The sequence below is a fragment of the Pristis pectinata genome, chromosome 11 (genome assembly GCF_009764475.1).
Source record: "Pristis pectinata isolate sPriPec2 chromosome 11, sPriPec2.1.pri, whole genome shotgun sequence".
Classification (NCBI taxonomy): Eukaryota; Metazoa; Chordata; class Chondrichthyes; order Rhinopristiformes; family Pristidae; genus Pristis; species Pristis pectinata.
The window spans coordinates 62,787,146-62,807,639 of NC_067415.1; the positions used below are offsets into that span (position 1 = coordinate 62,787,146).

The 20,494-nt window shown below is 39.1% G+C and overlaps 1 protein-coding gene across 4 annotated transcripts in view; it reads left to right on the forward strand.

The window, feature by feature from the left end:
- abcc4 (ATP-binding cassette, sub-family C (CFTR/MRP), member 4) overlaps positions 1–20,494 on the forward strand; it is a 353,844-nt gene that overhangs the window by 163,671 nt on the left and 169,679 nt on the right. For all 4 annotated transcript variants that reach the window (XM_052025926.1, XM_052025927.1, XM_052025928.1 and 1 more), the window contains exons 16-18: positions 3,673–3,813; positions 14,053–14,090; positions 15,886–15,983. In XM_052025926.1, the coding sequence (XP_051881886.1) occupies positions 3,673–3,813; positions 14,053–14,090; positions 15,886–15,983 (277 nt within the window). The remainder of the gene's footprint in view (positions 1–3,672; positions 3,814–14,052; positions 14,091–15,885; positions 15,984–20,494) is intronic.

Sequence of the window (20,494 nt, forward strand, 5' to 3'; positions counted from 1 at the left end):
TTGTTTTTATGGTTGGGCGCCTTACTCATGATTAGGCACATCTCCTGAGTCTTCTAAGGGGTGTATATTTGGATTGTAGGATTAGTGCTCGCTTGGGCTGGATTGGGATTGGGAACACTCTTATTAGGGAACTGTCTTTCAGCCTTGGCTCCCTTTACCTCATTCAACATAGGTAATGGGTCGGGATCTTTCGGGTCGTCCTTATCAGTGGTAGAATTGGAGTCATAATTGGTGTCCAACTGAGGATCTACTAAAGGTCTGTCCCCTACTATAAAGTCCCGTCGCTTGTCTGTGGCCTTAGGAACCATTCGTATGTGGGCTTCCTCTCCGTCTAAGCTGATTTCTAGTTCGGGACGCAATAGGGTCATGGAATTGTCCTTGGGACGGGACTTGGCTAACAGTCGTTGGTGGTGAGACTGGAACGGTTTGCGGACTAGTTACATTACATGGGGGCAGCAGTGAAGTTGGGGTGTAGATAGGGGCTGTGGGTCGGACCATCTAATCCTCCTCATTTTCGTCCATATCATTACTTTGGAACAACAGGGGCACGCCAGACATGTCGGGAGGTACCTCCACTTTGTCCTTATTTTCTCTATTTTTATTCCTACGTTTTTCCTTCTTTCCCTAGTCTACTCCTTCCTTCTCCCTTCTGCTTCTCTCAGTATCGTGGTCTCCACACTGAGACTTCAGAACTCCCCAACTCTTGGGATTTCCTTTCTCATCACATACTCCTTCTACGTGCATTATGTTCCCAACTACTCTGTTTAGATCTATTTGTCAGGCCTTCGGCCGTTTGTTCTCCAAGTAGACATTAATATTTTCCATTTTTCTCCTGTATTGCATTCCCAAATCGCCTTTTCTGCCTTTAGACACTTATCCACATCCCAAGTTCCCCCTAATGGCCATATTTCTTTTCCCAATTTCTTATTGAGGCATGCCGATAATTTACGGAAGTTATTCTCATTTTTCGGGTTGTTTTTACATAATTTAGATAGTGGGGTATCGGACCCAGACTTATCGAGAGTTTGCCCCATTTTTAACCGTAAGGTACAAATCACTACGATTACCTATAAGATCGGTCTCTTTCTTTCATCCACTTCAGGTTCCTGACCTTTCCGTGGGGGATTTCCCCTCTTAAGAACCAGTCTAAGGCAGGGTGGTCGTACTGCAGAACCGATCTCAAAACTTAAAACTGAAAACCTTAAAATTCACAACCTTAAAACCCAAAACTGTGGACTCAAACCCCTTACCGTTATTACTCCAAGGACTCGAACCTCAGATAATTTATCTGGAGGACTCTAACCTCCTCTTACCTGTGGCACTCAGGTTTGCGAGGAGTCCGTCAGAGGATATTCGATAAGCGAAGGGATTGATCAGGTGTCCGACTCCCTGAGAGGGATCAAGGTGAATCTTACCTTGTGGACCCTTCTGTCTCAGGTAGTCGTTATGCCTGTCAATCGGTCACGCCGCTTCCGAGACCTCGTCTTGGACTCCTGGCTGGCTTGCCAAATTGTTATCCCAATTTTAAGTTCTCACTCCTGCCTGCTGCAAAATCACACAGTGCCACGGATTAATTCTGTTAAAACGCATTTATTAGCAGTATACTGCAAGGGAGAATTCTCCTCTAGCTCTCATGCAGAGTCTTTATTGGAGGTCTCCACAATTCAGAGAGGCAGGCATTAATTTATACAGTTCTTGTCACACACTTAAACAATGCGGCTACACCAATTTCCATTGGGGAGCTTAAGATACAAAGACAACCATCACACTCATTGTTTTAAGACAAACCTCACACTGATTGTTTAGGACAACCACCTGGTCTTGAGTCAGGGGCTTGCATGCGTGGTATTTTTTCATTAGTTATATGTACGGTCACAATTTCTTAACCCTTTACTTCCTCTAGAGCTTTGAGTATGTGCGCTTAATAGTTTGAGAAATTCAGCTAGAAGTAATCACCATTACATGACCAAGTGTCCACACAGGCGCTTATGAATTTTGCAGTCATTTTAGAGCTTTTCAAAACAGCATTAGGGAATTTGCTAGAAAACTGGAACAGGCAAATTCCTGAGTCGTTGTGTTATCTGGTTTGCAGGATTTTACAGGGGAAGTTTGAACTCATTCGCTTATTTTGATGCCATGCATTACTTCTGAGGACATATTGTTAACTTCTTTTATTCTGCAGACCACTGTAGCCTTTACTGTAGCACTGTACCACTCCAAACTATTCTTTTCATATTCATAGTTAGGTTGGAACGCAATGTATAGAGGGTGGATAAGGAAGATGGTAAAATGGTGAGTGGGATACAAGAGTAGTACAGTTTATTGTTTTCATCAAAATCTTATGGCTGCAAAAATCATTCCTAAGTTTCTCCTTCCTCAATCTTCTTACTGTGGACTTTACCTTTGTTGGTTTTTCTCACTGACTTCATCCTCATCTCTTTGATGCTTTGCCCTTAATGTTCTCCTTTTCTGTTTTCAATCTTTGTGCTCCTTTTCACTCTTCTGGTTTTAACTTTGCGTCCCCTTGCCATAGAATCATAAAGTCATACAGCATGAAAACAGGCCCTTTGGCCCACTGAATTCAAGCATCCATTGACATGAATCCTATATTAATCCCATATTTTACCCTCCCCATATTCCCATCAGCTCCCCCAGATTCTACCACTCACCTTTACGTTAGGGGCAATTTACAGTGGCTGTTCAACCTACTGATCTGCAAGTCATTGGAATGCACAAGGAAACTGGAGCACCCAATTCTCATACACTGGAAACATGAAAACCCTGTACTGACGGCACCAGAGATCAGGATTGAATCCAAGTGTTTGGAGCTGTGAGGCAGAAGCTGCACTTGCTGCATCACTGTGTCAACCACCTGTTCCACCACTGCTGTTCCTGCATCTCCTTTACTGTGATGATCTTGTATTCTCATTCCTTGTCATCCTCCTTGCCTGTTCTCTCCCCAGCAGTTCCCTAGGCTCTGTCTCATCACACTTAGTCCTCAAACCTTGGCTTGCAGCATTCCAAAACTATTCTGGTTCATCTCTTTTTTCTTACCATTTACCTGAGCTCTTTATTGCACATTACCTATGTGTGACATAGAACTGGGATGAAATATGGAGAAGTTGTGAGAATTATTTGTTCAGTTATTGATGTAGTTGATCACTTTAATAAATCATACACTACTTATCTGCAGTGTTTCCTCCCTTTCTCCCTCCCTCTCCCTCCCTCTCTCTCTCTCCCTCTCTCTTTCTATCCCCCTCTCTCTTTTCTTTCTCTCCCTCTTTTTTCTCTCTCTTTTCCTTCTGCCCACCTCAGCACTAACTGATACCAATGATTTATTTTTATGGTTCTTTCATCAGGTACGGTAATATATTGACTCTGTATGTTACAGCATGGTCAGCATGCAGTGTACTGTCTGGCAGAAATCCAACCCTGATGAAAATATCAAGCCACAAACAGCTTTATGAATTTTCAGCACCAGTAACTTCGTGGAAAATGTATTTATATAATTATTTTCAGTTTGTTAACAAATCTATATTTTTGACATATAACTAACAGATTTGTTACAGTATTTTGATATTTTAACATTATTATCTGACTTATGGACATTCTGTAGTTACAAAAAATGTAACATGTGATTTGTTATCTTTATGCCACTTGTTTGTTTGACAGGGAGAGTCTGTACTCACAGCAGTACCGGAAGAGAGTCGATCTGAAGGATCAATTGGTTTTAAAGTCTATAAGAAGTATTTTCTAGCTGGAGCTAATTATTTTATCATATTGATTGCCATCGGTCTCAATTTGTTGGCACAGGTAAATGATCATAATGAACTTGGAAATTGTTGTAGTAGTTGATAATGAGGCTTAAAGAAATTAAATTTGTCAATACAGCATGGTTTGTTTGACAAGAATTTCTTTCTCATCACTGCCCACATCCTGCAGTTCTTCAAAGAAATGTACTCACCTCCTCATTTACATCGGGCACAAATTTAGTTGCCTTTTCATTAAATAATGTATGTAAATATTTTTCTCATTGAGCATTAAGAAAGTTGTATTCAACTCAAAGAGAAATTAGAGAGAAAATGTACCTTGGAGGAAAGAAAAATGGTTAGAGTAGTTAAGGGTCAAACAATTCACTGCCTGCATCTCTAAGAAAAGCAGGGCAGTTTGCTATGCTGAACTACTGTCTTTATCTTCTTTCTGTCACATGATCAGACGTGTCATTTTATACTCAGAATTCTACATCATTGAGATCTACATGAGGTTCTCGAGGTAGTGAATCAGCTAATTCATGTGGGTAGCAAAATCTGTACAACATCCAGACTTCAGCTAATAATTATTGAATAAACTTATGTCAGGCAATGAATATCTTAAACAAGAAAGCTTAATCACCTCCTCTTGTGATTCAATGGTACATTCAAGACCCATACCATCGGTGTCCTGGGATAATCATTGACTCGATGTTCAACAGTGTAAATTGCCCAGGTATATAGATAGGCAAGTCATAGAATTAAGAGGTTGGTGGGCAGTGGTTGTGGGGGGTACATTTATTGGAATGGGGGAGAATAAAATAGGAATTAGTGTAAATGGCTGCTTGGTAGTCAGCACAGACCTGGTAGGTCCTGTCTCCATACTCTGACTCTTATATCTTATCAAGACCAGTTACATACATGAGGTCAGAGGCTGGGTATTTTGCGGTGAGTGCCTAATCTCATGATTCTCTAAAGTTTTTCCACTGCTTTTCAGTCACAGGTCAGGATTGTGATGGAAAGATCTCCATTTGCCCAGTTGAGCACATTTAAGAAATTCAGTACTGTCTGGGATAAATTGTCTCTGTGATCAGCTCCTTATTGGCAATTACAAATATTCACTTCTTCCACCACTGTAGTATGGATGTAGTTCCTGATATCTATGGGATACCCTGGAGGGAATAAAAAATGTTTGGCAGTCTCAAATAAGGGCCACACTCCACCTCCCTGAAGACATTTAAATCGCTGCTCAGAGGACATTCAGTGCCTTTGCTCCTCTCAATCTTTCTTCCAAACATTGCTCAACATGGAGGAGTATTGATTTAACAGACATGGGAACATGGTACGTAGTAATCAGTTGAAGGTTTATTTGCCTATGTTTGACATGATGCCCTGATCAGACCTGATACAGGGTTTCAACTCAAAACATCATGAATTCCTTTCCTCCCACAGATGCTGCTTGAGTCCCTGAGTTCCTCCAGCAGGTTGTTTTGTTGCAAGAGATTAAGTACTGTTGATGTTCAAAGGGACTTGGGTGTGCTTATTATAAGTCACCAAAGCAAGCATGCAGCTACAGCAGGTGATTAGAATAGCAAATGTTATGTTAGCCTTTATAATAAAAGGGTTTGATTACTGGAACAAGGAAGCCTTATTACAGTTGAACAGCAGCTTCAGGAGATAACACCTGGAGTATTATGTATAGTTTTGATCTCCACAACTAAGAAACATGTGCTTGGTATAGAGAGCAGCGAAGATTCACTAGACTGATTCCAGGTTTGTAATATAAGGAGAGACTGAATAGACTGGGACTGTATTCTTTACAGTTCAGAAAAATGAGAGATCTCACTGAATCTTACAAAATTCTTAAAGGGCCTGGCAGGCCAGTTGCAGGTAGAATTGATGTCTGCAGGACCTGGGAGGTACAATTTGAGAATAAAGGGTGGACTGAGATAAAGAAAAATTTTTTAGCTCTGAGGATGGTGAACCTTAGGAATTATTTGTGTTCATTCAAAACAGAGGTCTGGATGTTAAGGGGATCAAGGAATATGTAGATTGCTCTGGAACATACAACTCGGGTATAAAACAACCATGATGAGCAGGCTGAAAGGGCCAGATGGCCTACTGCTTTCTTTTTCAATCTTTTTATTAAATTTCAAATTAATATACATAGCAATAGTGATGGTGCGAAGAGATCGGGATTACAATAATAACAGTTGACATATACACTCACAGGGAGTAAAATATATAATCTGAACCTCCCAATCTCTTACTAAGTGAACATGATACAAAAAAATTTGAAAAGAAATTTAATTATATGAAAAGAGAACCCCCAAGTTAAAAAAAAATAATAAACAAAAGCAAACTAAAAACTTCAAAACAAAAAGCTGGACTGTTATTTCTTCGGTTAAAAAAAACATTATTATGCCATTAGCTCCGCTCCTCTATATTCAAATAAGAGGTTATTGAAAGGGATTCAATAAAGGTCTGCTTACATCATATGGAAATACTGAATAAATGGACTCCAAACTTCCTCAAATTTAAGCAAAGGATCAACAGTACCACTCCTAATTTTTACTAAGTTCAAACATGTTATAGTTTGAGAAAACCATTGAAATGTGGTAGGAGGTATAGGATCCTTCCATTTAAATAGAATGGATCTCTTGGCTATTAATGTAACAAATGCAATCGTACGACAAGCTGAAGCGGATAAATGGCTGGAATCCATCATTGGTAACCCAAAAATTGCAGTAATAGGATGAGGTTGTAAATCAATATTCAATACAATTGAAATAATATGGTGATAAAAACGGGCATATCCTTGGACATATGGGTCCTGTGAGCCACCTTAAACTGTATTAACTAACATTGAAGATGTATTAACTAACTGGAGAATTTTCTTCCATGTCTCTATAGTTAACAGTATCTGAAGTTCTCTTTCCCATTCATTCTTAATTTTATCAAGTGTCTCTAGACGTATTTTCATAATCAGATCATAAATTATTGCTAACAAGCCCTTCTGATAAGGATTAAAAACTAAAATTTTTTCTGTAATTTCAATTTTATGTGGTGTCGGAAAAGTAGGTAAAATAACTTTTAAAAAATTTCTGATCTGTAAATATTGAAAAAAATATGATCTAGGCAAATCGTATTTATTAGACAACTGTTCAAAAGACAAAAGACAATTATCAATGAATAGAACACGAAAGCATGTTATTCACTTCATTTTCCATAAAGAAAAATCTAAGTCAATTCTGGATGGTTGAAAGAAAAAATTGGATTGGATAGGACTTGATAAAATGAATTTATTCAATCCAAAAAATTTACGAAATTGAAACCATATTCGTATTGTATGTTTAGTTATTGGGCTAATCATTTATTTACTCAATTTAGTAAGTGCAAAAGGGAGTGAGGCTCCTAAAATAGAAGCTAATGAAAACCCTTGCACAGACTCATACTCAAGATACACCCGTCGGGGACATTGAATTACATCAAAATCTTGTGTCCAAAAAAATTAAGTATCTAATATTAGTTGCCCTGTAGCAACATTTAAAGTTAGTCAAAGTCATATTGCTATCCTTCTGTAATTTCTGTAAGAGTTTCTTACTTAACCTTGTGTTTTTATTCTGCCATATATATGAAAGAATTTTAGAATCAATAGTATCGAGAAAGGATTTCGAGATGAAGGTTGGAACCGCCTGGAATAAATACAAAAATTTTGGTAAAATATTCATCTTAACCGCATTAATTCGACCAATCAATGATAGAGACAATGGAGACCATTTAGTAAACAATTGTTTAACATGATCGATTAAGGGTAAAAAGTTAACTTTGAATAAGTCCTTGTGCTTCTTGGTAATTTTAACACCCAAATAAGTAAAATAATCAGTCACTAATCTAAATGGTAATTGCCTATAAATTGGGACTTGCATATTTAATGAGAAAAGCTCACGCTTATTAGGATTTAATCTATAACCAGAGAAAACACTAAACTGAGCAAGCAGTGATAATGCTGCAGGGATGGATTTCTCAGGGTTAGAGATATAAAGTAACAGGTCATCTGCATATAGTGATATCTTATGTGTCCCCTTTCCACGAGTGATACCAAATATGTTAGAAGAGTCCCGAAAGGCAATTGCCAAGGGTTCCAAGGCAATATCAAATAATAAAGGACTTAAAGGGCAGCCCTGTCTAGTACCTTGAAAAAGCCTGAAAAAGGGGTATCTCTGATTATTAGTAAGTATTGAAGCCAAAGGTGTATGGTATATCGATTTAATCGCGGGTATAAAATTTGGGCTAAAATTACATTTCTCAAGCGTGCTAAATAAATATTCCCATTCGACTCTATCAAACGCCTTCTCAGCATCTAGCGAGATAACATATTCTGGAATTGTAGATGAGGGGGTATATACAATATTCATTAACCTCCTAATATTAAAATGCAAATAGTGATTTTTAATAAATCCTGTCTGGTCATCAGAAATAATTTGTGGAAGTACCTTTTCCAGTCTAGAAGCCAATATTTTGGAAAAAACTTTGGAGTCCACATTCAATAAAGAGATAGGTCTGTAAGATGCACATTCAGTAGGATCTTTATCCTTTTTAAGAATTAAAGAGATAGTTGCTTCATACCTGGGGGTCGTGGGTTATTTTTATGGGCGGCACGGTAGCGTAGCAGTTAGCGCAACGCTATTACAGCGCCAGTGATCGGGGTTCGATTCCCGTCGCTGTCTGTAAGGAGTTTGTGCGTTCTCCCGTGTCTGCGTGGGTTTCCTCCGGGTGCTCCGGTTTCCTCCCACATTCTAAAGACATACGGGTAGGTTAATTTGGGGGTTTAAAATGGGCGGCGCAGACTCGGTGGGCCGGAAGGGCCTGTTACCGCACTGTAAATAAAATTTAAAAAATAAAATTTAAATTAAGAAAGGATTGTGGTAATTTACCTGCTGATAGGGCATCTCTAAAAATTTTACCTAACCAGGGAGAGAGAAGATCAGAAAAGGATTTATAAAATTCAACTGTATACCCATCGGAACCAGTTGTTTTACCCGAATTCATTGAAGAAATTGCTTTCTTTATTTCTTCCTCCGAAATGGGTGCATCCAATATTAAACATTCATTAAGTGATAATTTCGGGATCTTCAAATTCCTTAAAAATTCGTGCATTGATGTAGAATCCTCAGGAAATTCTGATTGATATAAAGAAGTATAAAATTCTTGAAAAGATTTATTAATTTGATAATGGTCCACCGTGTAATTACCATCTCGTTTACGAACTTTTGACATTTAGTCGAAGCAGCTTTCAGTTGGCTGGCCAATAATTTACTAGATTTATCACCATATATATAAAACTGACTCCTAGTTTTGAGTAGTTGATTTTCAATTGGAGATATTAATAGTAAACTGTGTTGCAATTGAAGTTCAATTCTCTTTTTATAAAGCTCCAAATTGGGAGCTTCAGAGTATTTTTTATCGATTTCTTTAATCTTAACAACCAATATGCGTAATTCATTATTAGTTCATTTTTTCAATCCAGCAGAGTATGAAATAATTTGACCACAGATATAAGCTTTAAAGGTATCCCATAATATCCCACTGGAAATTTCTTCCGTAGAATTAGTTGAGAAGAAAAAGGGAATCTGTTCTTTAATAAAATGAACGAAGTCTAAATCCCGAAGTAAAGAAGAATTGAGTCGCTATTGTCTGGCACCAGAGGCTACGTCCACTAATTTGATTGATAGTTTCAACAGCGCATGATCAGAAACGGCAATTGCATCATACTTACAGTCAATAACAAATGGAGCTAATTGACAGTCGATAAAGAAGTAATCAATTCTAGAGTAGTTGTGATCGACATGAGAAAAGAATGAAAACTCTTTATCATATGGGTGTAGAAATCTCCAAACTTCTAAAAATCCGAAATCAACTAAAAAGTAATTAATAAAGACAGCAGATTTGTTTGGAAGTACTTGATTCAACGCAGACCTATCCATTGAAGGGTTTAAACAACAATTGAAATCTCCACCCATAATCAACGTATATTCGTTTAAATTAGGAAAAGATGCAAATAAATGTTTAAAGAACTCGGGTTGATCAACGTTAGGTGCATAAACATTAACTACAACAACTTTTTTGTTATGAAGTAAGCCAGTAATTATTAAAAATCTGCCATTCGGGTCTAAGATTGTTTCATGATGAACAAATGAAATTGAGGAGTCTATATAAATAGAGACTCCTTTCACCTTTGCTTGCAAATTAGAATGAAACTGTTGACCCCTCCAAAATCTAAAGAAGCGCAGATTATCCTCTCTCCTAATATGAGTCTTCTGACCAAAAATAATCTGAGTGTTCAGTTTATGAAAAACTTTAAAGATCTTCTTCCGCTTAATTGGATTATTTAAACCATTCGTATTCCATGAAACAAAATTAATCATATTATCCATTTTAATGGACTAAAGCATATGGTGTGTAAAGGGTTAACCTTGCTGCATAGGAGACTCATTAATAGGAAGAGGAAAAAGAGTTCAACGAGGAGTTGGATATGACGACAATTCAGACATATTTGTAGTTTTAAATCAGTCCAGAAGAAGAAAAAAACTAAACTAAAAACAGCCCCACCCCCCATCCACAAAAGCCCGAAAACTGGCCAATAGACAGCCAGAATGCTACTCATGAAATCCCTTAACCCCACCTCTTTTGGTGGCAGATTTACAAGTTAAAAGGAATGCAAAACACCACCGGTAGTCAAAACATGAAGGTACAAGTACCCAAAAAACATTTCGGAATTATAAACATTGAGAGAAAACGGCTTGCTGAGAAAATTCTACGCAGTCAAAAATACTGACAGTCGACATTTAAAAAATACAATCTTACTATTATTTCAAAAGAAAAAAAGCAATCAATCACCCAGTCAGATTCTTAATTATTACAAAAATAAACCATTAAAAATATTAAAGTAGAATAATATAAGGGAAAAAAAGAATTGTAAAATAGAAACATGATGAACCAAATACGAAAGTGTTAACAGAGGGCAGAAAAAGATCTCCGGACTTAAAACATTCAAATCTGTGAGTTAGTTATTACCTTGTAGACCAAATAGGTATAAAAATCAAAGAATAGCATATTTATTAACCTTCTGAAGTCAAGAGTTAATCTTTGAGAAATTCTTCAGCTTCATTCACTGAATTCAACCATTTGCATGATTTGTCAGGGAGTATAATCCTCAAGCGAGCTGGGAACAGCAATGCAGGTTGATACTTCCCTTGATAAAGCCGCGACATAAATCGATTTATAACGCAATCTCTCCTTCATAACTTCTGGGCTGTAATCTTCAACCAGACGAAACTTGCAATCTTTATATTGGATCATTCCTTGATGATGAGTGATTCGAATCAAGTGCTCTTTTATACTCACATAGTGAAATCTCAATATTACTAGTCATGGTTTTTGCTCTGCCGGGGGTTTTGGTCTTAAAGTTTGGTGAGCACGATCAAGTATGGGACGTACAGAGAAAACTTCAGAGCCAAACACATCCATCAGAAGTTTGGAAAAGAAGTCAATAGGATTACCAGTTTCAGCATCTTCACAAAGGCCAATAATCCTCAAATTGTTCCTCCGACTTCGACTTTCTAAATCAATAATCTTCTGTCTTTGCTGTTCCAGTATTTGGGTGGTCGCAGTTAAATCCTTTTCCAGTGAGCTCAGTCTACGATCTCTCTCTTTGCCAGCTTCATCCAGTTCAGCAATTAATTGCTGTTGTTTAACATTTTCCTGTTTAAATGTTGTTTGTCTGTCTTCAATCTCTTTTAACAGCGTTTCCAAAGTGGATAATTTCTGATCAAGTTTTTTATCCAGGAGTTTAGAAATAGCTTCCAAAGTAAGTTGAGGATCTCCATTCCCCTTTCTTTCAGCTGCACCTTTAGCTCCGGTGTTCATTTCCGGCAGTTAAAAATCAAAATCCAATCTTATAAAAGTATTTTAAAAGTCTTATTGGGGGTGGTGTACAAAAAATTAAAAAGTGAGTGGAGCAGTGCCAAGATGCGACCTACTCCATCTAGTGCCACCAAGAGAGTCCCCCACTGCTGTTTCTATTTGTTATGACTTCTGTTCTTATGAAATTTCATAAGCCTGGAGTTTGGAGTGAATATTAAGGCTCACTATAGCTTCCCAACTATATACCATTACGCTGCCACCTCTGAGGGACTGTTGTGCTGATGGGACAGGATATGTTCAGAGATTATGATAGCGGAGTCTGGATTTTAGGTTCTAAAGCTATTTCAAGCTGTTACTTGACCAGTATGTGGAACAGCTTGCCGAATTTAGACTTTAGTCATGAAGCTAAAGGAGATATTGCAAAGTTGATTGGGCAGGGCGTTAAATTGCCATGTCCAAATCTGACGTTGATGCCGGGAGGGTTAAGTCCAGTTATGTTCATATTGTATTCTAACCTGTTATTTTTGTTACAATTACCATTACCAGAGTCATAGATAAGCCACACAGGATCAGGGCAGCAGATTTTCTTTCCTGAAGAATATTGGTGGTATTGGGGGCAAATACGATAGAGGCATTTAAGAGGCTCTTAGGCACATGAATGTGCAGAGAATGGAAGGATTTGGACATTGTGTAGGCAGAAGGGATTAGTTTAGTTGGGAGTTTAATTATGAGTTTAATTAGTTTGGCACAGCATCGAAGGGTCTGTTCCTGTGCTGTACTATGTTCTATTATTAGTGAACTAGATGGATTTTGGGACAGGCAAGTAGTTTCATAATCACCGTTGCTGAGACTAATTTTTATTTTCAATTTTTTTTCCGGACTACTTACTCAGTTGATTTCAAATCCTTAAAGCACTGTGGGTATACATTCACCACATTGACTGCAGCAGTTTAAAGCAGCTCACTACCACATCCTTGAGGGAAGTAACTGCCTATGAATGATATCAACTTCCCTATAACAAAAATACATACAGTACATAAAAACATATTGGATCCTTCTAACAACTCCACTGCCTTACTTCTGATTCCATCCCCTTCTCTGACTGAATCATCTAACCAAACTGGGTTTGATGGAAATTCACCAAATCTGTTTATTTCATCCTATGCAATGTCAACGGGTTTGGCCCACAAGAAAAATCATTATATGCATGTTTTCATCTCTAGTACTGACTTCTTTAATGTTCATCCTACTGGCCTTCTTCTCCAACAAGTCAGCATGTTCAAAACTCAACAGTCATGCCATGCACAAAATGTCTGACATGCACCACTCTTGCCTTGCTGAGTTGCATGATCTCTGTTTCCCAAAAGATGAGGCTTTAGATTTTTAAAAAAGATGGGCAGAATAGGGAAGGGATGTGATAACATTGATTGTAACTGGTGAGATGATATAGTAAGGAGAAAGGGATTTAACCCAGAAAATCAGGGTTTGGAATTAGTATCCAGGGGACTATCTTGGATCTGTTAATGCGCAATAAGAATGTGACAATCAATAAACTTATTGTAAAGATTGTTAGATAAGCATATGGAGGAATTTAAAATGGAGGGATATGTGGGAGGAAGGGGTTAGATAGTCTTAGGTGTGGTTTGAAGGTCGGCACAACATGGTGGGCCAAAGGGCCTGTATTGTGCTGTATTGTTCTATGTTCTAAAGGGACCCTCAGAAAAAGTGATCATAATATGATAAAATTATATATTGTGTGAAGGTGATATAGTTCAATATCAAATCAGGATGTTCAAGCTAAACAAGTGAAACTATGAAAGTAATTTGGGCACGTTGGCTGTGGTGGATTGGTAAACAACATTAACGGATATGATGGTGCACTTACAATGGCTAACATCTAAACAAATAATACATGATTCGCAACAAATACACATTCCTTTAAGGCACAAGGACATAATGAGAAAAAAAATGGTTGAATCATGGATTTCAGGTAGTATTAAATACAAGAAAGGAGTCCTTAAATTCACCAGAAAAATCAGTAAGCCTCGGGACTGGGAGTGGTTAGATAGCAGAAAGTAAAAGTTGAAATCGGGAGGCAAATGACATTTTGGCCTTTATTGCATGGGTATTTGACTACAAGAGTAAAGATAACTAACTACAATTATATAGGGCCATGATGCCTGCATAGACATTGCTCCTGAGTAATGCATTACTGCAGGACGTGGATGGGGTGAATATAGTGGATGAAGTTTCAGTTATACAGTTTGCTAACTTCCACATTCAATATTGTTGGCAATAAACTTTATAATCACAATGAACTTCGAGCTATAATAACTTTTCATTACTGATTATTAGATTTTGTTTCATTTTCCTGCAGGTTTCCTATATCCTTCAGGATTGGTGGCTGTCACATTGGTAAGAATAATTTTCTTGATTTGTATAATATTTCTTTGAATTTGTTGGAGTAATCCTGAATCAGTGCCAGGAAGATTATTCATAGCATTTTATCCATTTTGAGCACTTTTTCAAATTGTGTGAAACTAAGAAGTAGATAACGTGAAGGGTATCTGCTCCCAAGTATGATCATTCTCTGCTGTGTATTTTGTTCTGGTTTCATCAACAAGCCCTGGTTTTGGTCCTAAATTCAAATGAGGTTGCCTATCCGTAGATTAATAATCTCCTCATTACTAGTTTATGCCTGCCCTTCACATCACGTTCCAACCCTTAAGGGATGATAAATTGCAATTAATGTTAACACTTGCGCCACAAAAATGCCAGGCAATAAACGCCTCCAACAAGAGACCCTAACCACCTACCCCTGACCTTCAGTGCCATTACCATTGGCAAGAACCCCATCATCAATATCCTGGGGGTCACCACTGACCAGAAACTCTCCTGAACTAATCACATAAATATCATGGCCCCAAGGGTTGAGTATGCTGTGGCAGGTGACTCAACTACTGCCATCCCAAGGCATTTCTGCCATCTATAAGCACAAGTCAGGAGTGTGGTGGAATAATCTCCGCTTGCCTGGTGGAGTGCAGCACTGAAAAACCTCAAAAAACTGGACTCTATCCATGACAAAGCAGCCACCTGATTAGTACCACATCAACTACCCTAAACATTCATTCCTGACACTACTGGCACACAGTGGCTGCAGTATGTAGCATTCACAATATGCTTTACAGTTACTTGCCCAGGCAGCTTTGATAGCACATCCCAAATACAGAGTCACAGAATTGTACAGCACAGAAACAGGCCCTTTGGCCCAACTCATACATGGCAGCTGATTCTTTTGGCCTGCATTAGGTCCATATCCCTCTACTCCTTTCCTATCCCTGTCCAAATGCCTTTTGAACATTGTAATTACATCAACCTCCATCACTTCCTCTGGCAGCTCATTCCATATAATCACTTATGGGAGCTGGGGGTGATATGGAATTAATCAAATGCTTCAGAAAGTCCACATAAGTAACACGTACAGCCGTACCTCTGTTCATGACTGTCGTCACCTTGTTTAGAAAATCAAACAGGGTGGTTAAGCATATAACTAATCCACGTAGCTTCTCTGATCAGCTGAAATTCTTCACTTAATTCTGTCTAGAAATGCAGTACTTCAGGTGTGTTTATTTAGCTGCCTCATCATGTCTATTTCCTTGTATTCCAATCCTCATCATGGATTCATGAAAATATAATCACATTGAAGGTGGCTAATTAAAATCGAAAAACATTACCATCAACAAATACTTTTAAAAATTTATTGTTTGTAATGGTAAAGGGAATAAATCAGATTGCAAGCATGTTTTTTCCGAAGCATTATGGTTGAATTTAAATGTTCTTCTTCCTCAGTAATTTTCAAGCTTTTTCGTTTGGGATTTTCCTAAAAAAAATTAATAAAAATCTCTGAAACCTCTGCAAGTCTTAAAATACACCTTTGTATCCGTGACAAATGTAAATGCATTCTTGAACATTTGCCACAAATTTGACAACCTACAAAATAGTTTCATATAGACTTCAGGCACTTGTAGCTTATAAGAAGGATTTTGCATTGTCTCACCAGAACCCTGACTGAAAACTTTAGTGTTGAGGAAGAGTACTCAACACAACATAGTGAGTTCAGAGCATTGGTGAAGCCACAAAGAAAGATTTTTGTATGAAGTTTTGGCTTGGTGCTAAAATACAACAATGTGTGTACTATTATGTTTTACAGGGCTACAAACCAAGAAAAGTTGAATACTACTCAAGGAGCTGGTCCAAATAATTCAACCCAGCAACTGGATATTAACTTCTATTTAGGAACATATGCAGGTAAATAAAGAAGGTGGTGAGTAGGTGTTCCTTCTGGTATTTCTTTATCTGGAGGACAAACAGATGACCTGCTGCTAGGCTTCTATCACTTCCTCCCTGTGAAGACAGATAAAGGAAGTCAAAGTTCTCTTACCTATGAACTGTTTCCCATCTTCCTCTCAAAGAACTTGCAGGATAAATCGACATTCTGTAAAATTTCAGAGCAATAAAACAACATGTTGAGAAAAAAAAGTATGTGAAAGACATGATCTCAACAACCCAGGTAAAATGGTAGAGCTTGAATACTTTGAGAGAACATGCAATTTCTACTGTATTGCACATTTACTGCAAACAGCCGAAGCTATGTTTCTACACATGATCTTTTATATCAACCTGAACCATTTGAGGTGAATAAATATCTCATATGAAAAATAGGTCTCTGAGTAATAGCAGCACTTCCATACTGAAGAATTGCCTTAAATTAAGTCTTACAGTAGGATTCATTTGGCTTTCAATATTACAGTTGAAAATTGAAGCCTAATTGTAGAATTCACTTTCATAATCCATAATTGCATGTCATAGCCCAGATAATTGGTAGGCTAATGAGCCACATAGGGTTGCAAGTCAGCTGGATTTGAAACTAGGTTTTAGCTGGAGTGGGCCAATGGATGCAATTTCGAGTTGGGGGACCAATTACCAGCTGAAGCAAAGCACAGGGAACATATGATGGAAAATGATAGGCTCTGCTCCCAGAAATGCTTTGTGAGCCAATTAAGCATCATCTTTAGGATGCTAAATTTCGAAATATGAAACAAATAAAACCCCTAAAATATGAGATCACTAATTAAATACATATAAGTGAACCTTCTTTCAGGCTACACGAGAAACTGCAGATGCTGGAATCTGGAGCAAAAAACAATCTGCTGGAAGAACTCAGTGGGTTGACTAACATCTACATAGAATAGTACAGCATTGGTTAGGCTATTCGGCCATGATGTTGTGCTGATCTTGATGCTAATTGCGGAGGGAAAGGAATTGTTGACATTTCGGGTCAAGATCCTGCATCTGGACTGAGAGTGAAGAGGGAAGATCAACAGTACAAAGAGGAGAGGGGGCGACAAGGGCTGGTAGGTGATAGCTGGACCAAGGAAGGGTGAAGGATGTTGGGCAGAAGGAGCCAGGTAGGGAAGGGGGAGTGTGGAATTGGGAGGCAGAGGGAGGTGAGTCATAGTTGGAAGCAGACAAGGAAAAAAAAGGGGCTGATGGTGATGGGGGTGAGAGGAGGGTGAAGGTGGAGACAGAGGTTGTAGGGTGATAACCATAGAACCATACAGCACAATACAGGCTCTTCGGCCCACCATGTTGTGCCGACATTTAAACCACGCCTAAGACTACCTAACCCCTTCCTCCCCAATGTTCATACCATTTGGTGGTAAACTACCCAGGCGGAATATGAAGCATTGTTCCTGTAGCTTGCATTGGGTCTCACCCTGGCAGTGGAAGCAGCCAAGAACGGACAGGTTCGTGTGGGAATGGGAAGGTAAATTGAAACTGCGAGCTTGGGATGGCTATTGCAGACAGAGAACAGGTGTTCTGCAAGTTGGTTACATAGTCTGTGCTTGGTCTTTCCAATGTAGAGGAGGCCACATCAGGAGCACCACCCTATGTCATTTCCGTCAGCTGCAATGAGATCCTGCCATTAGCCACATCAAATTCAGTAGATGAGGTTGGAAGAGGTGCACATGAATCTTTGCCTCGCTTGGAAGGGCTGTTTAGGCCCCTGGATAGTGGTGAGGGAGGAGGGGTAAGAACATATGTCACACCTCCTACGGATGCAGGGCAAAGTGCCGGGTGTCAGGAAGGGGTGGGTGGGGACATATGGAAGTTGGAAAGGGGTAGGAGGGGGAAGATTGGGCTAATAGCAGGATCCCATTGCAGCTGGCAGGAATGACATAGGATGATGTGCTGGACAGGGAGGCTAGTAGGGTGAAATGTGAGGATTAGTGGAACTATCTCTGTTCTGTTTGGGGAGGGGGATTAGAGCAGAAATTGCATATTGTGAATTGCATAACTAGGGCCATGGATAAGGCTTTAAGCTAAATAGTAGGGGTGTGTGTTCCCCAGATTGGAAAAGTATGGATAAAGTAAAAGGGAAGGAGAGTGCAGTAGAGGTTACTGAAATCTCCAGAATAAAGAGTAAGACAGAAAGTTTAGAAAGGGATAAGTATTTAACTTCAGGTAACATGGAGACAAATTTGAGAAGGGTGGTGAATACAAGACTGAAGGTGTTATATTTGAAAGCACACAGTATACAAAATAAGGTAGATGAGCTCATAGCACAGTTAGAAATTGGCAGGTATGATGTGTGCATCACAGGGTTGTGACTGAAAGAAGATCACAGCTGGGAGCTAAACATCCAAGGATAAACATCCAATTGAAAATACAGGCAGGTGGGAAGAGGGGGTGGAGTGGCTCTGTTGGTAAAAAATGAAATCAAATCCTTAGCAAGAAGTGACATAAGAAAGTGTAGAATCCTTGTGGGCAGAGTTAAGAAACTGCAAGGGTAAAAAAAACCCTGATGAGAGTTATATACAGGCCTCTGAATCGTAACCAGGATGTGGGGTACAAATTACAACAGGAGATAGAAAAGGCATGTAAGAAGGGCAAAGTTACAGTGGTCATTTGGGATTTCAGGTAGAAATCCCACGATCTATGAAGGTAGATTGGGAAAATCAGGTTGGTACTGGATCCCAAGAGAAGGAATTTGTAGAATGCCTATGAGATGGCTTTTTAGAGCAGCTTGTGGTCAAGCCATGAGGGAAAAGGCAATTCTGGATTTGGTGTTATGCAAGGAACCAGATTTGATTAGGGAGCTTAAGGTAAAGGAACCCTTAGGAGGCAGTGATCATAATATGATAGAATTCACTGTGCAGGTTGAGAGGGAGAAACTAAAATCGGATGTGTCTGTATTACAGTTGAGTAAAGGTAACTACAGAGGCATGAGAGAGGAGCTGGCCAAGGTTGATCGGAAGGGGACCCTAGCCGGGATGATGGTGGAGCAGCAATCAGAGGAGTTTCTGGGAGTAATTCGGAAGACACAGGATTGTTTCATCCCAAAGAAGAAGAAGCATTTTAAAGGGAGGATAAGGCAACCGTGGCTGACAAGGGAAGTCAAAGACAGCATAAAACCAAAAGAGAGGGTACACAGTATTGCAAAAATTAGTGTGAAGCTAGAGGATTGGGAAGCTTTTAAAATGCAACAGAAGGCAACTAAAAAAGCAATAAAGGGAGAAAAGATGAAATATGAAGGTAAGTTAGCCAATAATATAAAAGGGGATACCAAAAGTTTTTTAGATATGTTAAGAGTAAAAGAGAAGCAAGAGTGGACATTGGGCCACTGGAAAATGACACTGGAGAGTTAGTAATGGGGAACAAAGAAATGGCGGACGAACTGAATAAGTATTTTGTGTCAGTCTTCACTGTGGAAGACACCAGCAACGTGCCAGAAATTTGAGAGAGTGGGGGCAGAAGTGAGTGTAGTCGCTATTACTACGGGGAAGGTGTTTGGGAAACTAAAAGGTCTGAAGGTAGACAAGTCACCTGGACCGGATGGACTACACCCCAGGATTCTGAAAGAGGTAGCTGAAGAGATTGTGGAGGTATTAGCAGTGATCTTTCAAGAATCACTGGATTCAGGAATGGTTCCAGAGGACTGGAAAATCACAAATGTCACTCCACTCTTTAAGGAGGGAGGGAGGCAAGAGACAGTAAATTATAGGCCAGTTAGCCTGACTTCAGTGGTTGGTGAGATGTTACAGTCCATTATTAAGGATGAGGTTTTGGAGTACTTGGAAGCACGTCGTAAAATAGACCAAAGTCAGCATGGTTTCCTTAAGGGGAAATCTTGCCTGACGAATCTGTTTGAATTCTTTGAGGAAGTAACAGGCAGGATATACAAAGGAGAATTGGTGGATGTTGTTTACTTGGATTTTCAGAAGGCCTTTGACAAGGTGCCGCACATGAGGCTGCTAAACAAGATAGGAACCCATGGTATAACAGGAAAAGTAATAGCATGGATAGAATATTGACTGATTGGCAGAAGGCAAAGAGTGGGAATAAAGGGGGCCTCCTCTGGTTGGCTGCGGTGACTAGTGTTATTCCGCAAGGATCTGTGTTTGGTCTGCTACTTTTCCTGTTATACGTGAATGATCTGGATGCTGTAATTGATGGCTTTGTGGCCAAGTTTGCAGATGATAAAAAGGTAGGTCGAGGGGCAGGTAGCATTGAGGAAGCAGGAAGTCTGCAGAAGGACTTGGACATGTTGGGAGAATGGGCAAAGAAGTGGCGGATGGAATACAGCATAGGGAAGTGTACGGTCATGCATTTTGGTAGAAGGAATAAAGGCGTAGGCTATTTTCTAAACAGGGAGTAAATTCAGAAATCGGAGATGCAAAGGGACTTGGGAGTCCTAGTGCAGGATTCCCTAAAGGTCAACTTGCAGGTTGAGTAAGGAAAGCAAATACAATGTTAGC